Genomic DNA, 19,597 nt, shown 5'->3' with positions numbered 1-19,597 from the left:
GTGACGTATCATATTATGAAAGAGCATTACCTTCTAAAACAGATTTTTATTTATTTTTATGCATAATAGTTTTTGATTTATCATGCAAAATGACGAAAAAAATAACCGAGTATGGAACCCTCGGTGCGCTAGTCTGACTGAAAACGATTCTTGCTCCAGGACATTTGATGGTACCTATTTGAACTCCCCGTATCTGGGATCGTGACGTTTTACCAGTCACCCCTGTATTTGATCAGACGATACCATTACACAATACTAATAGGTACAAATTGGTGTTATATGCCTCGATTCGTGGAAGCCATAGTTTTGCCATATTGGAAGTTGGAACTCATTTTCATTACATTAGTAATTTTCCATTATCTAGGTATAAGGTATATGTAGTTAAGTATTATAAACAGTTTTTTTAATGGACCAGCACCGGGTTAGCGCGGGGGCTGCGCGGGTGTGCGGGGCGTTCCCTCCCCGATTGCTATCTCGACCTGTCGCGTACAATATTGTGTAAAGAAAATAATCTAAGTTTGCTCCTGCGGCGAGACGCCTGCTTTACCAATAATAGGAAGTTTTTTGCGTCGTAATAACAAAGTAAATTGGACCAATTTTCCAGTAAACCACACAAAACAGGTCACGTCAATCGTATTAAGTTTTTCAATTCATATTACAAGTATCCTCATACGCCAAAAAATATGAAATCGACCATTACTGAAGAGGAAATCGTTGACATGGAAAAAATCATTCTCGTGGAACTGATACACGTCGTGAATGGATTGCTAGTCAGATAAATTGCCGGTAGGTAGAACATAAATTGGGCTGACATTAGATCATTGGGTGTCCATGTTATGTTTACCTATTGCTTTCCGTTAGATATAGGTAATAGGTACCTAGGTTTCTGATGTTATACAAATGACGGCCGAAAATAATAGTATCTGTCGATAAGTTAGGTATGAGTAAGTACGTTAAAAGCTGTGGTAGCCTAGTGGTTAGGACGTCCGCCTTCCAATCGGAGGTCGGGGGTTCGATCCCGGGCACGCACCTCTAACTTTTCGGAGTTATGTGCGTTTTTAAGTAATTAAAATATCACTTGATTTAACGGTGAAGGAAAACATCGTGAGGAAACCTGCATGCCTGAGAGTTCTCCATAATGTTCTCAAAGGTGTGAAGTCTGCCAATCCGCACTTGGCCAGCGTGGTAGACTATGGCCAAAAACCCTTCTCACTAGGGGAGACCTGTGCTCTGTAGTGAGCTGGTGATGGGTTGATCATGATGATGATGATGAAGTACGTTGTAAATTCTCAAAAAAGAGCCATACAATTTTTGACAAATAACATTCCTACTAAGTAACCTATCAACAGATTATTACAGATAGGATTGCTTATTATCTATTTATTGTCTAGGCATATAATCCTGTGGAAACTCTTTGGTTATCTCATTCCTATATGACGTTTTGTCGGTTTCAATGACAGAGACAACGCTCTTCAAATCTGCTATCTCCTTCTAAAGGTCGATACGTACATTATTTCGACTACGACAAGATTCAAGAGTAAGTATCTACCTACTATTCTTATCGTGGAACACTAAAATGTTCAACCTAAGCAAAAATCCTTTGATATGGAAAGTCGTTCTGATGGAACGGATTCGGAACGTATACTTAGATAGGTGGCGTGATAAAGCCGCGGTAGGTAATGTAATGGCTTCTCGATCAATTGAGTTGACATCGTTTCATTGTGCGAGCTCTATGTTATTCACTGTTTGTCATAACACTTTGATTAAGTATCTATGTATATACCTACCTACACCTATTACTAATAATATAAAGAAAGATATGTTTATTTGCTTTCACTTTCTAATGGTCTAAATCCAAATTAACATAGGTAGGAGATAATTAACATAAGTATTAATTATACGAGTATGTAGGTGCCGTGGATGTAAAAGCTAGTAAATTATTCATGTTCTCAAGCGACTTAAAAAAGCCGGGCCGATTTTTATTAAGTACACTTTTTCAACTTGAAAGGCTTTCATCTATTTAACCCTCGCTAAACAATTCACTCACGATCAGTGCAATAGTTTGGTATATAGAGTAGAGTTTTCACTAACCATATAAAGGGACTACTTACCTACTACCTTTATTATATTAATATCTATAAATAAATATTAGTATTATTAATATAATAGTAGGTTTACAAGTATTAGATAGGTACATGGAAATTGGTTGTGATTTAATTTTGTCCGATAATATCCAACTGTTACAATAGCGACCACATTTTCAGGAAATTTAAGTCAATTTTTCGATGAACCGCTAATTGGATATAAGGGATAATATCCGAAACTAATGATCCGATCTGAAAATTCTTTCATTGATAGATAGCTATAAGCAGTGGCGTGCAGGTCATAGAGGCATAAAAGCACTGCTTACCTAGTTGAAATGGCTATGTGCTCATTTTTCATGATGACCTGTCATTAAATAGGTAGTTAGCTAACTAATGCTTACCCTAGGTTCAAACCCTGTGCACGCCACTGGCTATAAGTATGACCCGTAGTGCTATTAAATTAAATCACAGGTCAGGAAAAAGACAGGTCTACTTTTTTCAGTACAAGCAATGTAAAAAACTCGATATACTTAATGTAGATGAATATAGGTATTTTATAGACACTTCAATTTAGTTCAGTCAATTCCGCATATCGGTGCGATCGGATGGCGATGCATTAATACAATGCAATGTCAAGCGTAGCGATTCCGATATTGAATTTTCATTTCTGATTGCACTCCCACACGCCAAAATCACTTGTATTAATGGCGATCAGGAATCGCTACGTAATAGCAATTTTGCACCAATGATCGTATGAATTAACGATATAATGATAGCAATAATGAATGATGAATTGCAAAAAACAATACAGCGCAACATTAATATTATTATACTTGTAGGCTCGCCGCCATTTAATTGTAAACACTTTGCTCATTGAACATCGCGTCATCGTCCCCACCGTCATTGTGAGATTATAAAATGAGATGCGCAGTGTGTCACGAGACATTATTCGTTTGGCTTTGGCCAGAGTCGCTTCTCAGTGGATACTATGTGTGTCGTACTGTAGGTTTTATTATTATCATTGTCGTTGTGACCTAATGTGGTTTTAGTTGTTTGAGGTTATACTACTAGGTTGTGAAAGGTTGCTGTGAGTGTGTTTTGGCGATCTAGACAGGTTGTTTATCGGGTGAGTCCTTTTGTATCGTTCCAATTTGTATTAGACAAACGTGATCGTTGTAGTTGATGTTAATTGAACTAATTGTGGTGTGCTAGGTTAGCTGGTTGGTCTGGGGCCGGTATGGGGACATGGTGGAGCCGGTCGCTAGGTAGGGTTAGGTTTAGCTAAGCTACGTTACGTTACGCTAGTGGTTTTCACGTGTGATAAGTGAGTATTACAATGATTGTAATTGAAATTACTTCCTTCTGATGTCGGCCATCCCCCTTGTTCTCCGACATCAGAAGTGGGATACACGATCTATGCCCACATTTTTGAAAATTATTCACACACTAGCTTCGATTAAAAAAAAAAGGGGTTGTCTAAAAGGCGAGGTGGCCATTTAGATGATAAAAGGCGAGGTGGCCATTTTAGATGATAAAAGGCGAGGTGGCCATTTAGATGATAAAAGGCGAGGTGGCCATTTAGATGATAAAAGGCGAGGTGGTCATTTAGATGATAAACGGCGAGGTGGCTGTTTGGATGAGAAAAAGTTATGCGAAAAGTGTTCAATGACGATTAGTAGTTAGTCAGGATGGGCGAGCGGTAAAATGATTTTGTGGTTATGGTTTTGTTCTCACATACTTTGTAATACTTGGCGTACGAGGACGTACGCATGTCAGAATGGCCGTGTAGGCTCGCCGCCATTTAATTGTAAACACTTTGCTCATTGAACATCGCGTCATCGTCCCCACCGTCATTGTGAGATTATAAAATGAGATGCGCAGTGTGTCACGAGACATTATTCGTTTGGCTTTGGCCAGAGTCGCTTCTCAGTGGATACTATGTGTGTCGTACTGTAGGTTTTATTATTATCATTGTCGTTGTGACCTAATGTGGTTTTAGTTGTTTGAGGTTATACTACTAGGTTGTGAAAGGTTGCTGTGAGTGTGTTTTGGCGATCTAGACAGGTTGTTTATCGGGTGAGTCCTTTTGTATCGTTCCAATTTGTATTAGACAAACGTGATCGTTGTAGTTGATGTTAATTGAACTAATTGTGGTGTGCTAGGTTAGCTGGTTGGTCTGGGGCCGGTATGGGGACATGGTGGAGCCGGTCGCTAGGTAGGGTTAGGTTTAGCTAAGCTACGTTACGTTACGCTAGTGGTTTTCACGTGTGATAAGTGAGTATTACAATGATTGTAATTGAAATTACTTCCTTCTGATGTCGGCCATCCCCCTTGTTCTCCGACATACTTATGAAACTTCGTCGATCTAAAAAAACTCTGCAGTAGTTGAATAGGTTCTAAGTTCAATAAATTAATCATTTTATTCATTTAAGCACCTTCTTAAAGATAAAGCGGTAGAGTAGAATGATTTTCGCTGAGATTTCTTTATCATGGGATTTAGGATTGTCGTAGATCGTACGAGGTAATGATATAAAAGGAAAAGCCGACTGACTGACTGATCTATCAACGCACAGCTCAAACTACTGGATGGATCGGGCTGAAATTTGGCATACAAATAGCTATTATGACGTAGACGTCTGCTAAGAAAGGATTTTTGAAAATTTAATCCCTAAAGAGGTGAAATAGGGCTTTGAAATCTTGTGTAGTCGCGAGGATAAGCTAGTTCCTTATAAAAATCTGCGATACAAAATTTGCTTACTTATTTTTTGATTTCATGTACTAGTGTCTCTTGTACCATGTTTGGGATTCTAGTACCGGTAGGTAATAAAAATCTATACCTAAGAACTTATAATATAATTAAAATAATAATCTCGATACCCAATTACCTAGGATTTTCCTATTCTACGGATAATAATCCATATCCATATCTACTAATATTATAAATGCGAAAGTGTGCCTACTCGTCTGTGTGCTAGCTTTTTAATTTTAACGTTACAGAGATAGCTTGCATCCCGAGGGCGGACATAAGCTACTTTTCAAATCAAGAAATCTTAGAAAATCAAAAAGTTCCCTGGGGATTTAAAAAGAATCTAAACCCAAGTGAATTAATTCACGGGCATCATCTTGTTTAAAATAAGGCCACAAATTGAGCGGTGTCAAATAATAATAATTAAGCCGTGAAAAAACTAAACTGGACAGTGTTCAAATAAAATATAAGAGCCTGATTTTTCAAAGCGGAGAAATTCTAAAATACAATTGGGGCATTTTTATCGAAGCCTCTCAAGACGGGGGATTCTCTCGACAAATTTCATCCCGGAGGTATTTCGTAAATTGGCAAAGTAGACAAAGATGAAATTAGATACCTACCGTTGAAAATCGTGATTAACGATAAGCCAAAGTTTTATTTACATTCAGAATTACTTTAAAGTGATAATGTGATTACCTTACCTAAATAGGTAGGTAGGTACACTAAGTAGAAGTTTGAATAGGTTTACTTAGGTAGATATGCTTCGATACCAGCTATATTAGAGCTATGACCAGCCGTGGACGTCTATCGGTGATCTAATGATGATGATGATGATGCTTAAATACGTCATACGGTGTAAAGGCTAGTATTTAAGTACAGCACAACTTTTTAATTCTTTGAAAAAGACAAGTTAGACATTAACTATCTCATTAGGAGATCTTTATAGGTAACATAAACTTGAAAAAACCGGCCAAGTGCGAGTCGGACTCGCGCATGAAGGGTTCCGTACCATTATCTATAAAAACGGCAAAAAGCCACGTTTGTTGTATCTCCCATACAACAAACGTGGCTTTTTGCCGTTTTTATATGCCCCCTCAAATAATTATTTTATTCTGTTTTTTTGTATTTGTTGTTATAGCGGCAATAGAAATACATCATCTATGAAAATTTCAACTGTCTAACTATCACGGTTCATGAGAGTAGCCTGGCGACAGACGGACAGACTGACGGACCGCGGAGTCTTAGTAATAGGGTCCCGTCTTACTCTTTTCGGTACGATACTCTAAAAACTACTAGATATAATATTATTTCAAGCCAGGAGAAATTAGAGCGGGCGGAGAAAAGCGCGCGGCCTTTCGCTCCAACCAATATTGTGTCATATTTATTACTCCAGCCGCATAATCAGTTGCTAATCGTTAAAACGAGACAGATTTATGTGAGAGATATAGCTCTGTCTCGTTTTAACTAAACTTAAGTAACGATTAAGCGTCTCTGAGTGCGGCAGTTAATTAATAGTAAAATCAATATGTCGTATCAAATATTAGAAAAGCCATAATTCTAGGCTGACAAGACGCCAAAGAAAAGTTCAGTGCTCGTTTTTCTGCTAGTTCTAGCAGACTTAGGTTTCAGACAGGTATGATCTATGTTCAATAGGTGAGTTAATATTCGAATATATCAGTGGGAATAAAAAAGAAACCCTTTACATCAAAGAGACCCTTACAATGTAAGAACATCTTAATATTTAAGAACATCTTGAAATTCAAAAACCATCTTGCTTAAACTACCAAGTTCTACCAAAATTAATAGATAAAATCCATACTTAATATTATAAATGCGAAAGTGTTTTGTCTGTCTGCTAGCTTTTCACGGCCCAACGGTTTAACCGATTTTGATGAAATTTGGTACAGAGGTAGGTTACATCCCGGGGAAGGACAAAAACCTAAATCGGTCGCGGGCATCAGCTAGTAAGAAATAAGTTACATCTATGTTTAAATAGGGCACACTGGCCGCTCAACTGTTAAGCTAATTTTGAGGTAATAGGTAAATAATTCCTAGAAGATTCCATTATTTTAGTTCCACTTTGATCACCCAGGTGATATTATTACTATTTTTCTTATTTATTTAGAACACTAGCTGATGCCCGCGACTTCGTCTGCGTGGAATTAGGTTTTTTAAAAATCCCGTGGGAACTCTTTGATTTTCCGGGATAAAAAGTAGCTTATGTCACTCTCCAGGTCTTTATCTATACCCATGCAAAAAATCACATCAATCCGTTGCACCGTTGCGACGTGATTGAAGGACAAACCAACAAACACACACTTTCGCATTTATAATACTTAAGGGTACTGATGCATAAATGTTTTAATAAGGATCGCTAATTAATATTTATTATCACTTCGGTAGCAGTATTACCGAAATTGTTACTTCGTGGACCTTCCCTTTTTGCTGTTAAATTAAATCTTAATTTATTTTCTAACAAAAGGAGACAAAGAAAATAATATCATCACAATTTCTTAAAATAAAGTTATTTTCTACTCAACACTCAACAACTCTTAACATTTACTTTATGATATATTTTTAGGATGATTTAATGGGTGCTATTTAATTAATTTATATTATTAAAAAACCGGTTGACAAGTTTTTAATATGAATACGCATAATAGGTAGGGTACCTACAGGTAGTCATACTAATTGCAAAAAATTTCGACGGTCATTATTTCTTAAATGGTAGTTTTTATTTTCAAAAATTAAAAGCCTCATAATTGTTTTAAAATATCTACTCAACGAGGCATCACTCGAGAGCGTAGGTAAACCATAATTTTTTCGGTTGATTATCAGGAGGTACCTACCCTGAATTATTATTTTTAAATTTAAATCAGTACTAATTTACCTGTTATACTGTGCTTTCTTAATAGTTTAAATCTTTAAAATTTTTGTGAACCACAGACAGACAGACAGACAAAGCAAAACAAGAGTTCAAAGATTCAAAACAAGAGTTCCTTATTTAACCCTAATAACTCTAAAAATCCTCAAAAATCCCCTATCCTAACCCTACACATCTCCCTACTTTATAAATCGTGCTAGTGTGTCATAGTTTCACGGAAAACGGATCGATTTGGTGTTTTAATGGTAAAAGAGGCAAAAAATAGCTTAGGTACTTTTTAATCCAGAATAAAAGTTTTTAGCTAATTAAATCTACATCCACGGCAAAAGCTTAATAGAACTTAATGTTTAAAATTAAAAGTGCACTGTGCACCTAATGTTTTCATGCTAAGTTACCTAATTTAGAAAACCATGTATTTATGTATACCTAACTAGAACATACAAACCGATTTCATGTTAGCCCGCTTCCATCTTAGCTGCATCATCATATCACCGGGTGAAATCGTAGTCAAAAGTTAGGTAATTTTTTAGTTGAACAAAAAAAGAATACCCATCAAATAACGCTATGTCCACTTTCGAACAAAAACACAGATTCATAAGAACACTGCATAAACACTTGGTAAACACTTGGAACATAAATTGTTTTGACCGTTTGTTTATAAGTCACCCACGTTGTATGGAAGGTCAGTGAAATTGGATGTAGCGCGCACGACGCTGTACCTATAACTAAATTGTCAAATTAGAATCTGAATCAAACGTTGGCAGCGGGACACACGCGAAATTAGTCGGCCGTCATGACCTAGGACGCAGTTAAGATCTAAAGCATTGGTCAGACACAACGTGGGACGACAAAGATGCGCGCGGAAACGTGTTCAATATAAAGTACATCACACATTTAATTGTCAAATTAGAATCTAAATCAAACATTGGCAGCGGGACACACGCGAAATTATCGGCCGTCATGTCCTAGGACGCAGTTACGAACTAAAGGCATGATATCATATTGTTTTGATCAACAATCAACAAAATGCACTTGTATTAGGAATCGTATACGCGTTCAATGTAACGATTTGATGTAGGTACTAGACTCTAGAGCCTGAACACAATCAGTTCACATTCCTCTCACAGCTTTTGCAACACTGCCGATTAAGCAGCTGCGAAAAAGCGTTGTCACACTGACAGTGCTTGGATTGCTGATGTCATCAATCTCGTCACACGTCCCTACCGCGACCGTCACACGTCCCTACCGCGACCGTCACACGTCCCTACCGCGGCCGTCACACGTCCAATATAGCCAGACCTTTCAAGTAATGTGATTTCGCAGATGATTGGACTTTATCTCATAAGCTCCAATATACCGGGTAAATTAGGTTAGGATGTCTTAAATTCGTAATAAGGTCGATTGTACCCACTCACTTCGTTATGGACGCGGAGTAGAGTAGGAAGTTATTTTAGAATAGGACACTGTTACAACCTTGAATAAGTTTTTGTTTTCATAATTTAATTCTATCTGTCGATAAGTTACTTATCATCAATGTTTGTTACTTGTCAAAAGACGATACAATTTTTGATAAATAACACGTTGCTAACTAACTTATCAACAGATTAGAGATAGATTGATTTATTATTAAATTCAGCCGTACCTAAGTTAAAAAAAAGTCAATTTCAAGACTCGACTTACACGGCGAGAGCGGAAACTCATTGCTGAGGGAGTATCTCTTTTCCTTTTAATTACATAATAAAGTTTTCTTGAAAAATAAAATTGATTGATAAAATTTTTACAAAAAAAATAAAAACCGACTTCGTTACACAAACACTAAAAATTTAAAAATAATTTAATTTATTACCGAATATATTATGTATACAAGAGTTAATATAGTTCCATAATAATACTTTTTGGTGCCGGTGCCAATTAGCTTTAGCTGCGCGAATCGTCTAGACTTCATATTTTTATGGGACTCCACAATGGCACCTCATTGGCACCGACCCCAAAAAATATTATTATGGAACTATATTAACTCTTGTATACATAATATATTCGGTAATAAATTAAATTATTTTTCAATTTTTAGTGTTTATGTAACGAAGTCGGTTTTTATTTTTTTTGTAAAAATTTTTTATTTCACAATTTTTAGTGGCCCCATGGAATTATGCTATGCCTGGTTAAAAATCTACTGTTTACTAAGCTATTACACTGATCGCGAGCAATTTACTCTTATCCGTTGAGGAGTTCCAGTATCTATCTTCGAAGATGTTCATCAGATCTTCACCAAATTGAAATGGGACCAACTTTGAAGTATACCCTTTCAAACAAAAAAAGAATTTTCAAAATCAGTCCAGGCGTTTTTGAGTAATCGGGGAACATACATAAAAAAAAAAAAAAAAAAGATTCCGACGAATTGAGAACCTCCTCCTTTTTTTGAAGTCGGTTAATAAATACCTAGTTAGTAAATAAAAGCAGCTAGGAACAAGAAAGCTTCCTAGAAAACTGGAAATAGCGCGGCAAACGGGATGAGAATAAAAAGTCCAATACAATTATTTGAAAGGATGGCTTGTTTGTTGGACTGAATTTTGCTTCGTTCGAGCTACTGCTTTACTTTTAAATAAGTAAGAGAGTAAGTAGGTAAGATTTATTTGGCTTCACTATAGTATAATATTTATATTGTTTCAAATATTACGACGAATTATTTTTATTGAATTGACGATTAGTTTTTACGGAGCTTCACAAACCTCAACTTTGGATTACTCTCAGACTACTCCCAATCCGTGGGTAGTGCCCATACAAACCGCCCATAAAAAGTCCTGAGAATACTTCGGTGTCAGGAGTGAAACATGGTTGTAGAATCTAGACTTGTCATAAGTGCTATAAGTTGGCCAACATAAAATAAAGATTTTTCATTCGTTCATGGTTTGTGCCTAAATAAGAGTGCCTCTTCCCATATTATTTGTAGTTAAAATTAAGACGGATGCACGCTTGCCCTAGTGCCTCTAATTCTAGAGATTATATGTCTGGTGGGAGGCTTTGGCCGTGGCTAGTTACCACCCTACCGGCAAAGCCGTGCCGCCAAGCAATTTAGCGCTCCGGTACGATGCCGTGTAGAAATCAAAGGGGTGCGGGTTTAATAAAAACTGCCATACCCCTTCCAGGTTAGCCCGCTTCCATCTTAGATAACATCATTACTTACCACCGGGTGAGATTGCAGTCGAGGGCTAACTTGTATCTGAATTTAAAAAAAAACCCAACTTCTATCGATTTTCAAACTACGCCATTGCCACTTCAGCTTCACTTCAGACGTCGGGGCCCCGAGGTGCTGTAATGGCGACCTCGCACCGAAAAGCGCAGCGTTGAAAGACCCTGCCGCAATAGGTGGACGGACGACATCAGGCGAGTCGCAGGGAGTCGCTGGATTCAGGCAGTGCAAGACCGTGGCGAGTGGAAGTCCTTACAAGAGACCTATGTTCAGCAATGGACGTCTATCGGTTTTGTTAATGATGATGATGATGATGATATAGTAGAACTAGCTTGTTGTTCCTTGTCAACATGTACAGTGCGACAAAGTTATCTTGGCGCGTTGCGACAATCAGAACTAACGTTGCCGTCAAGTGTCCCCTTTGTTCTTGTTTGAATATTCTAAGCCTTTGTTCTCCAACAGCGCCCCCCTGTCAATGTCATTCAGATGCCAAGAGAGCCTTGTCGCACTGTAGTAAAGAACTCATTATGTGTATCAAGTGCATGCGAGTGGTTGCCCGCAACCTACTTGGCGCAGTTCTCGCTGCAGACAGCTATGCGAGTATCGACGTTGCGACTGGTCATGATTCTTTGTACTGATAAATATAGCAGGCGATACCAAAGTCAATTTCATGACCTAATTTATAACAACGTAACACGTAGTAAATAATACCAAGCTATATGCTATCTTAAACATACATTATAAAACTAGCTTATGCCCGCGACTTCGGCCGCGTGGATTAACTTACACAAATTTCAAACCCTTGTTTTACCATAAACACATAAACTACAGTTTCTAGGGGAAGGCGATCTGTGTATTTTAAATATAGTTAATTAAAATTTCTGTGATTAATAAATTTAAAAAATCCCCTTCAGGGTATGAATTATCAAAAATCCTTTTTAGCGGATGTCTACGTCATAATAGCTATCTGCATGCCAAAGTTCGCTCGATCCGTCCAGTAGTTTGAGCTGTGCGTTGGTAGATCTGTCAGCCAGTCAGTCAACTTTTCCTTTTATTTTTAAAATATCAAAATTCAAATCATTTATTCAAAGTAGGTACTATTGTAGGTACTCTTTTTGATGCGAGATGGCTACAGGAGTCGGCATAGTAGGATGTCACATGGAATGCGCGCATACGTGTGTTCAGTCTGTAATATATCCAAGAAGGAACCTAAAAGAAATCGTATAAAGCATGCTTAACTCATCGTGCAGTTACAGGAGCCTACGCAGCCTTCGTCTTCATACAGATTTTTGTAATACAACTTCTAGCAAAGCATTGGACGAGTTATCGATACGCGTTATGTGTCTTTAAGGCCTAAAAGCTACATACCATTGATATTATTATCCGCAAAATTCGGTAGAATGTTTTCGGTTCACAGAATTTCCTAAATCCTTTGTGCGTTCAGCCAAATATAATATATAGGATTAAATTCCTTTACAATTATTCTGCTAATCTATTTATTCATGGCCAAATAAATAATACAATTGGTTAGAATATTTTCAAAGGGTTAAATTGTTTGAGCATCAATTTAAAATGGAACCCTACACCTCACTTCAATCCATTCATTAGGCTGAGCGCTCATTGACTTTTGTCGCCTGAGACAAAACATTCTTAGTTACAAAAAATCGGTGATCTGTATACGGTTGGCAAAATATAAAAGCTCGTGATTTCTGTGCTTCGCTGTAGACTTACATTCCCACAAGTTTCAAAAAAATCTATTAAAAGTAAGTATGCTTATATGATGCTTGGCTAGCGTGATGAGCTAAGTATAACCAAACCCATGGGCATAGTGTATGGATTTAACTCGCTCCAGGCTCCAGCACTCTGCAGTTACATAAGTGTCTTGTATACTTTAAATATAGTTTAGTTATCTATAGTTATAGACTGTCATTTTTTATAAGCTATGGCTGCTAAAGTATTTATGTTTAGTAAATTACCCTACAGAAATATAAAAAATAGTAAGATAAACATTTTCTAAAAGAAACTGAAAGATTTTGTGATTTTAAATAGCTGAGTCCGGCCCTGCCGGCAATGTGTATGAGCATCGCCAGGTACATAATTTTATATTAGACTACTCGCTACTATTTTACGATCGTGTTGTTGCGTACCACCGCGCTGTGCCGAAAGATAAAGTTAGCTTAAGTTTGTTACTATATAATTTCTCATCAGTGGATGGTCAAAACTTGCCCCAGGCTGAACTATGTCTATCGTGAACTGCCATGACTGCAAAACAACATGCGACTTTTTTTTTCTTAAAATAGAAGATTTTTACTATTAAATGGCAGATATATCATCTCTGTACATTTATTAAATGGCACATATAAATAAAATAAATAAATAAAAGTTTATTCGCCTCACAAAACAAGAAAAAACGAAAAAAAAAAAATGTTACAAATTAAAAAAAAAATTAAAACTAGGTAGACTTAGAACTACGAGCTCGACAGTATTAAAAACTAAAATGATGTCTTGTTTGTGCTGAAAAAGCTTCTGCCTCAGCATGATGCTGCAGTATTTGACTACTGCAGCGCTGATTTTCAGGCCTAGTGTCACGACCCGACAACGAAAGTGTTCTCTATAATATAAAAATCAACTATAATATTATCATCTCTGTACATTCTGGGGCACGCCTCGATACAATGTTTGTCCATCTCCATCATCATCATCATCATCATCTAATTTATTTTGGGAATAAAATTCTTTAACCACAATAATTAGCTAGACGCTCAGGTGATGACAGTAGTCAATGTGCGGCCAGGCTTACTTTTTATTGAATCCTTTATCTCCATAATAAAATAGCCGTCCCACGTACATGTTGTATGTTCTCATTTTACAAACAAGATAGACCTCGATCCAAATTGACAATATAGCTCGCAGCGTTTTCAATTTCAGTCATATTATTTGTACATTGCAATTTGCATGTTTACTCTTTAAATTCATTTTATTTTTGTAATAGGTTGACATTTCAGATTTATCTGTAGGTAAATTACAAGCGTACCGAAACCAATAATTAATTTATGATTACATATTATGACAGCTATCTCTGTACAATACCAAATGTCGGTTCAGATGGGCCGTGAAAAGGTAACTGATAGATATTCCTGATAAATTCCTGGAGCAAAGATGTATTCAGTCGACCAATCAGATTTCTGAGAGATGACGTGATAATTTTTCTCATTTATCAAGAATCTGATTGGTCTGCTAAACATAATATCTCCGCTTTGATGGTTACCGGGCCTAACGCTCGACTCGAGCGGGCACTCAAGTCAATAAGAAATCGTGATCGTGGTTGTAGTTGGACATATACCGACAAAATTAACATCGTTCTTCATAATAAATTGTGTAAGATCCACTCAGACCAATAGCTTTCAAATGAAGCTGATACCTATCAAGCTTTCCACTTACCATAAGTTCTCTTCTAAGCTTATCAAGCTCATGAGCGGAAGGCGGCGCGGGCTGGACTCTGCCTCTCCTCAACTCTTCCAGCTGCCTCGTCAGCTCTTCCACCTTCGCCACCGCCACAGACAACTCCTTCTCCTTCTCATTGAATAGCGCTCGTATTGACTCTAAGTCACTAGCTGGAAGAAAGAGAAATTCATTTTATTTATTTTTACAAGTTAACTTGATCTCTACGTGCGTAGGATGTTCGTCTTTTTAAATTTCTTAATGCAGACCACAGAATGTTTAAAATTTAACTGCTGTGGAAAATAGAAATGGTATTTGCAGTTCTTAGTTGGCCAGGAGAGTATGCTGGAGTATGAAGATTCCTGATGTATCTACCTAGACCTTCAAACTTTGAATTTCAGGGCAACGTATATTAAACTGTAAATCTTTGATTTACAATCGTTATTGCACTAGTATTTATAGTAAGGCTCCCACTGAAAACCAGCGCTGTAGTTTGCTGCAGCATGATGCTGAGTGGGAGACCTATATTTGGTCACACATGAATATTTTTATAATATTTAAGTTTATGTAGTTAATTAAATTAGTTTTAGGTTTATTGTAGTGTTCATAGTGACGTGATCAAATAAAAAAGTTTTCTTTCTTTCCTTCTTTCTTTCTTTCTATTTCGCTTAACATCTACGCCGCAACAATCTCTGAATTCTGTGGTATGGACGCTCTGTCAAACATTGCATCTAGCTTGATACTTGGTCGTTAATTTGGCTGACTGGCTGAGCATTCAGTTGCCCACAAGATAGTCTAGTAAATTGCACAGATAATATTGTAATTTAATATGATTTAAATAGAGTAACTGCTGAGTTTCTTGCCTGCTCTTCTTGGTAGAATCTGCTTTCCGTACAGTTTTTTAATAAACCCCACACCCCTTTGGTTTCTATACGGCATCGTACCGGAACGCTAAATTGCTGGACGGCACGGCTTTGCCAGAAGCCTTCCACCAGACCATACCAGGAATTGAGAAATTGTATAATGCCAAACCCCTGCTGGGAATCGAAGCTGAGACCTCCCACTAATAAGACAACAGCGCTTACCACTGCGCCAGGGAGGTCGTAAAATCATTCTACATGAAATAATTTTTTGATTTTTTTAAATCAATATAGGTATCGGTCATTGTAGGAAGTTACTGTTGACCTACAACAGTATTTTTTTACAATGATCGATACCCCACACACAACGATTCAATAAAAGGCAATTCGAAGCAAAAAAAAATGTCATTCCACAGTGAAATCGGCCAGATGCGACCAATTTCAGCGCTCCAAGGGAAATACCTCCGACCTTTCAATTACAGAAGACAATAAAGAGGGTTTATCTGAAACGCCCTCTTTGAACCCTGAGTCTGAATAGATAGATTGATTTGATGAAAACCGCTTTATCCAATGCAATTGCATTTTATTTTGTAAATTATTTATTTAAGAACATTATTTGTTTTTATTACTCATTCATTATTACTTTTTATTTCAAGCCTTGAATATTGTCCGTATCATCAGATCATTATTTTATTAAGAAACCAAACCACACTAAACTTACTACAATTTACTTCGACAACATCATTTCATTCATCACACATCAATTCATAAAAACTCAAGTTCTTAAAAAGCCTTTAAAACCTTTAAATACAAAAGAATTGTACGAAATTATATTTACAATCAGTTTACGTATTTGATAGAGTTTCCGAAAGCAACTTCAATAATTGTGTTTCCAAGGCAAAGGAATTCGAACGTTTAAAAGTTAATTTAAACTTGTGCAAAGGCAAGTCCGAACTTGCGTAAAATGTAACATCCGGGTTCTAAATATTTTGAAAATAAATTCAATCAGATTGCGATACAATATTCATAATAAACTCGAAATCGCAAAGAATAAAAAGCCGATAGAAACAAAGAGTCGTTTGCGCCCCAGCCCCGGGCGTCAAATCGTAGCCCGTAGGCAGTTCGATGCGAACGTATCGCGTTCGCGACCCATTTAAATTGGTCTATATTTCCTGCCCTAAGTGTGTGTTCAGACGGACCACAGCACAACCACTCTACTGCGCCAATGTTTTGGTAATAAACTCAAAATCGCAATGAATAAAAAGTCGATCGAAACAAAGAGTTGTTTGCGCTCCAGTCCCGGGCGTCAGTCATATAGCGTAGCTCGTAGGCAGTTTGATGCGAACGTATCACGACCCGTTTAAATTGGTCTACATTTCCTGCTCTAAGTGTCTACTCAGTCGGACCACACTACAAACATACCAATAGAAATTGTTTCTTACTAAACTCGAAATCGCAAGTGTATATCCAGACGGGCCACCACACCCACACCACTCTACAAGCCAAAAATGTCGCCAAAAATCGTGTGTAAATGCCCGGTCAGCCTTCAGCTTTCTGAAGTTGAGTTGTCGGAGGCACTAAGGCTGATCTATAGAGCGCACTTTGACTTTCTGCTCATTCTTCAAAGAGTTAAAACAAGGCAGATCTATGTGAAAGACATAAATCCGTTTACGTATCCGTACGCTCTATAGATCCCAATCTAATTATATGTACTAAAAAAGGTAAGTACGGTGGCCGCGATGTCGTCGAACCACAACGCTTGAGACAGCAATTGAAAGAGGCTATAAATTTTGGGGTATAAACAAAACGTTTTCATACAATTTTATGTCTAGCGACATTTTTGCCGCTGTGATGTTGTTGTGATTCGTGGCACGTCTGAAAGAACACTAAATGGACTAATGTCACCGAAAGCGATAACGTTTTAACAGCTATTTCGTGTCGTACAAAAATAGAATCGAAATAGTTAAAAAAGTCATCAGATTGAGTTATACGTTAGGTATTTTTATAATCATCATCATAGTGTAAGTTTGATATAGGAACTATCGTCTTCTCTTCCTGGGTCGGTCTTAATATCGTGGCTCCCCTTAGAGGCAATCTTTGCTACAATTTTTTTTCCATTTCTCTCTGTTTTTTGCCGCGTGGATTATTGCATCGCAGATAGGTGTGACTGCTTCTCTCGGGCTACGTCCGCGAGGTCCTTTTCCTTTGATCTTCCCAGTGACCAATATTCACTATGCAGTTTTCAATATTACTGGCGTTCTTTCTTGCGATGTGACCGAAGTATTCGAGGGTCCTCCGCAGGCAGATGTTAGATGAGGCTATGTATAATCTCCATTAAAATAAACATAGGTGCATACTTCTCCTGGAACTACCAAGGGATTTTTTTAAAAATAATATTAGCCATGTTAAATGACTAATATTCCCCTCTCCTCTCCAACTAAGCGTCAAGCTTGTGCTAGGAGTAGGTACGTCAATAGTGCAACAGGCGGGGTTTGAACCTCCGATATTTTCGGTTTTCAGTCCACTCCTTTACCCGTTGAGCTATTGAGGCTTATTATTTATATCTATAATCAGAAGTCTTCCATTTCTTTATGAAATAAAAGGGAGGCTCACTACAACGGGTTTGTAGATACTTTTAGTTGGAAATGTTAGAATTTCCCCGTGGATTAACTACAAAAACGTTAACTGACGCAAAATGATGTACTACAAGTAAAAACAAACGGGGTATTCACACTCACAACGGGTAACATGAAAAATGATCTCTAAACGTTTAGGGATCGAGTGAAATTATTTATGGTTCTTCCTTACCCTGTAGAAAACAAAAGCTACGTTTTTTGCATAAATATCCGCTCTTGGTATAAGTATCTACCTACGTAGTAATTAGTTTTTCTTTCATAAGAATGGCCCTATCTATTGCGTAGCCTTGTAAAGAAGAAAGCTCTTAAATAAAAGCTAGATACTAGGTGCCTAGAATTTAAAAAAAGTCAATCTGACTACTTACGTTACGTTTACTATACGTTTTTATAATAAGCTTCCAGAAGACATATTGGAGATGTCTCTCAACAAGTTCAAAGTTTTCATAAAACGTAAACTCATTAAAAAATCCTATTACAATGTAAAGGATTATTTGAATGATAAGAAAGCTTGGGAATGAGTTGCTTAACAGCTTTGTGTTCTAAGTGATTTTGTAAAGTGGTGATAATAAAATGAATACCCGGCTGAGTTTGTCGTGGGCTCTTCTCAGACCTGGGCCTTTTTGGAACCCTTGTAGCTTTAGTTTTAAGTACGTATTAATTATCACCACTATATTATCACATCATCTTACAAATAAAAATTTACGACAATCAGTTTTCAGACAAAAAATTTACCAATTCTGAATAAATAATTTGAGTTTGAGTTTGAGTTTGACTCGGAACCTAAAATCTTAAGCTGCATTTGCATCAATGGCCACATAATAAAGAGGAACTTGTTTGACTTTTCATGGATATGTGGAAATCTTTCAAATGATTTACACGATTTTCTGCAGTGCGAATAAAACGTAACGCGTTAGATAAAACACATTTATAACATTCGTCACATAGCCTCATAGGCATAGTTCACGACAGTTGGGAACTTCTAATAAAACGTCGAGGCGTCGACGTCACTGGCAGGTATCAAATGTGAGTATAGACCTAAAGAAGCCCTATTTTTTCTTTGATTTCACGTTACCATAGACTAATATATCCTCCGATTCGGGATCAAACCGAGAGTTGCCTCACTCTAGTTCACTCTGACATAGGTAGGTACAACGACCAATCAAATATTCACATGTTTAATGATTTTTGGTTTTTGGCGTTACGCTACAACTGTCTACATATTTTTTACCTTCGATTTAAAATCTACTATGTATTTAATTAAGCTTCAATCCGTAATTTATTTCCAGCTAAGAAGAAGCGTATAAACTGTTTTCTATCGGAATGAACGTATTTTCCTTCCACTTCCTTCGAAACTTCGTTAAGTAAAAGCTCACGTCTTAGAAGAAATAGATTTTCTAACAAGTAAGTACCTACTTTCGTACTGCACGGCTGCAGTTTAATGTGATGTAACATTTTATAAAGAGAGCCGCCCAGAAACTGAGTTAGGACTGAGACCAAACCAAGTTTACGGTTTCTCAATTTCATTGAACTTTCTTTAAACACTCTTGAACAACTTAATGAAATTGTATCTATAAGCCCTATAGGCCTATCGAATATTTTAATTCTGAGTGGACGTGAAAAGCTAGCAGACAAACAGATAGACAGACTATCGCATTTTATATAATACTAGCGTATTCCCAATATTATATTCCTGAAACGCCGGCAACGCATCGGCAGTTCCTCTGGTGCTGCAAATGTTCATGGGCGGCGGTAATCA

At 37.2% G+C, this 19,597-nt stretch overlaps 1 protein-coding gene across 8 annotated transcripts in view; it reads right to left on the bottom strand.

Annotated features, from left to right (window-relative positions):
• The window catches only part of ASPP (Ankyrin-repeat, SH3-domain, and Proline-rich-region containing Protein), a 302,304-nt gene that overhangs the window by 8,976 nt on the left and 273,731 nt on the right, over positions 1-19,597 (bottom strand). For all 8 annotated transcript variants that reach the window (XM_069503952.1, XM_069503953.1, XM_069503954.1 and 5 more), the window contains one exon: positions 14,346-14,518. In XM_069503952.1, the coding sequence (XP_069360053.1) occupies positions 14,346-14,518 (173 nt within the window). The remainder of the gene's footprint in view (positions 1-14,345; positions 14,519-19,597) is intronic.

Source organism: Maniola hyperantus, chromosome 16 (genome assembly GCF_902806685.2).
Source record: "Maniola hyperantus chromosome 16, iAphHyp1.2, whole genome shotgun sequence".
Classification (NCBI taxonomy): domain Eukaryota; kingdom Metazoa; phylum Arthropoda; class Insecta; order Lepidoptera; family Nymphalidae; genus Maniola; species Maniola hyperantus.
The sequence above is the reverse complement of the archived record's forward strand: the minus strand, read 5'-3'. Positions and strand labels throughout refer to the sequence as shown.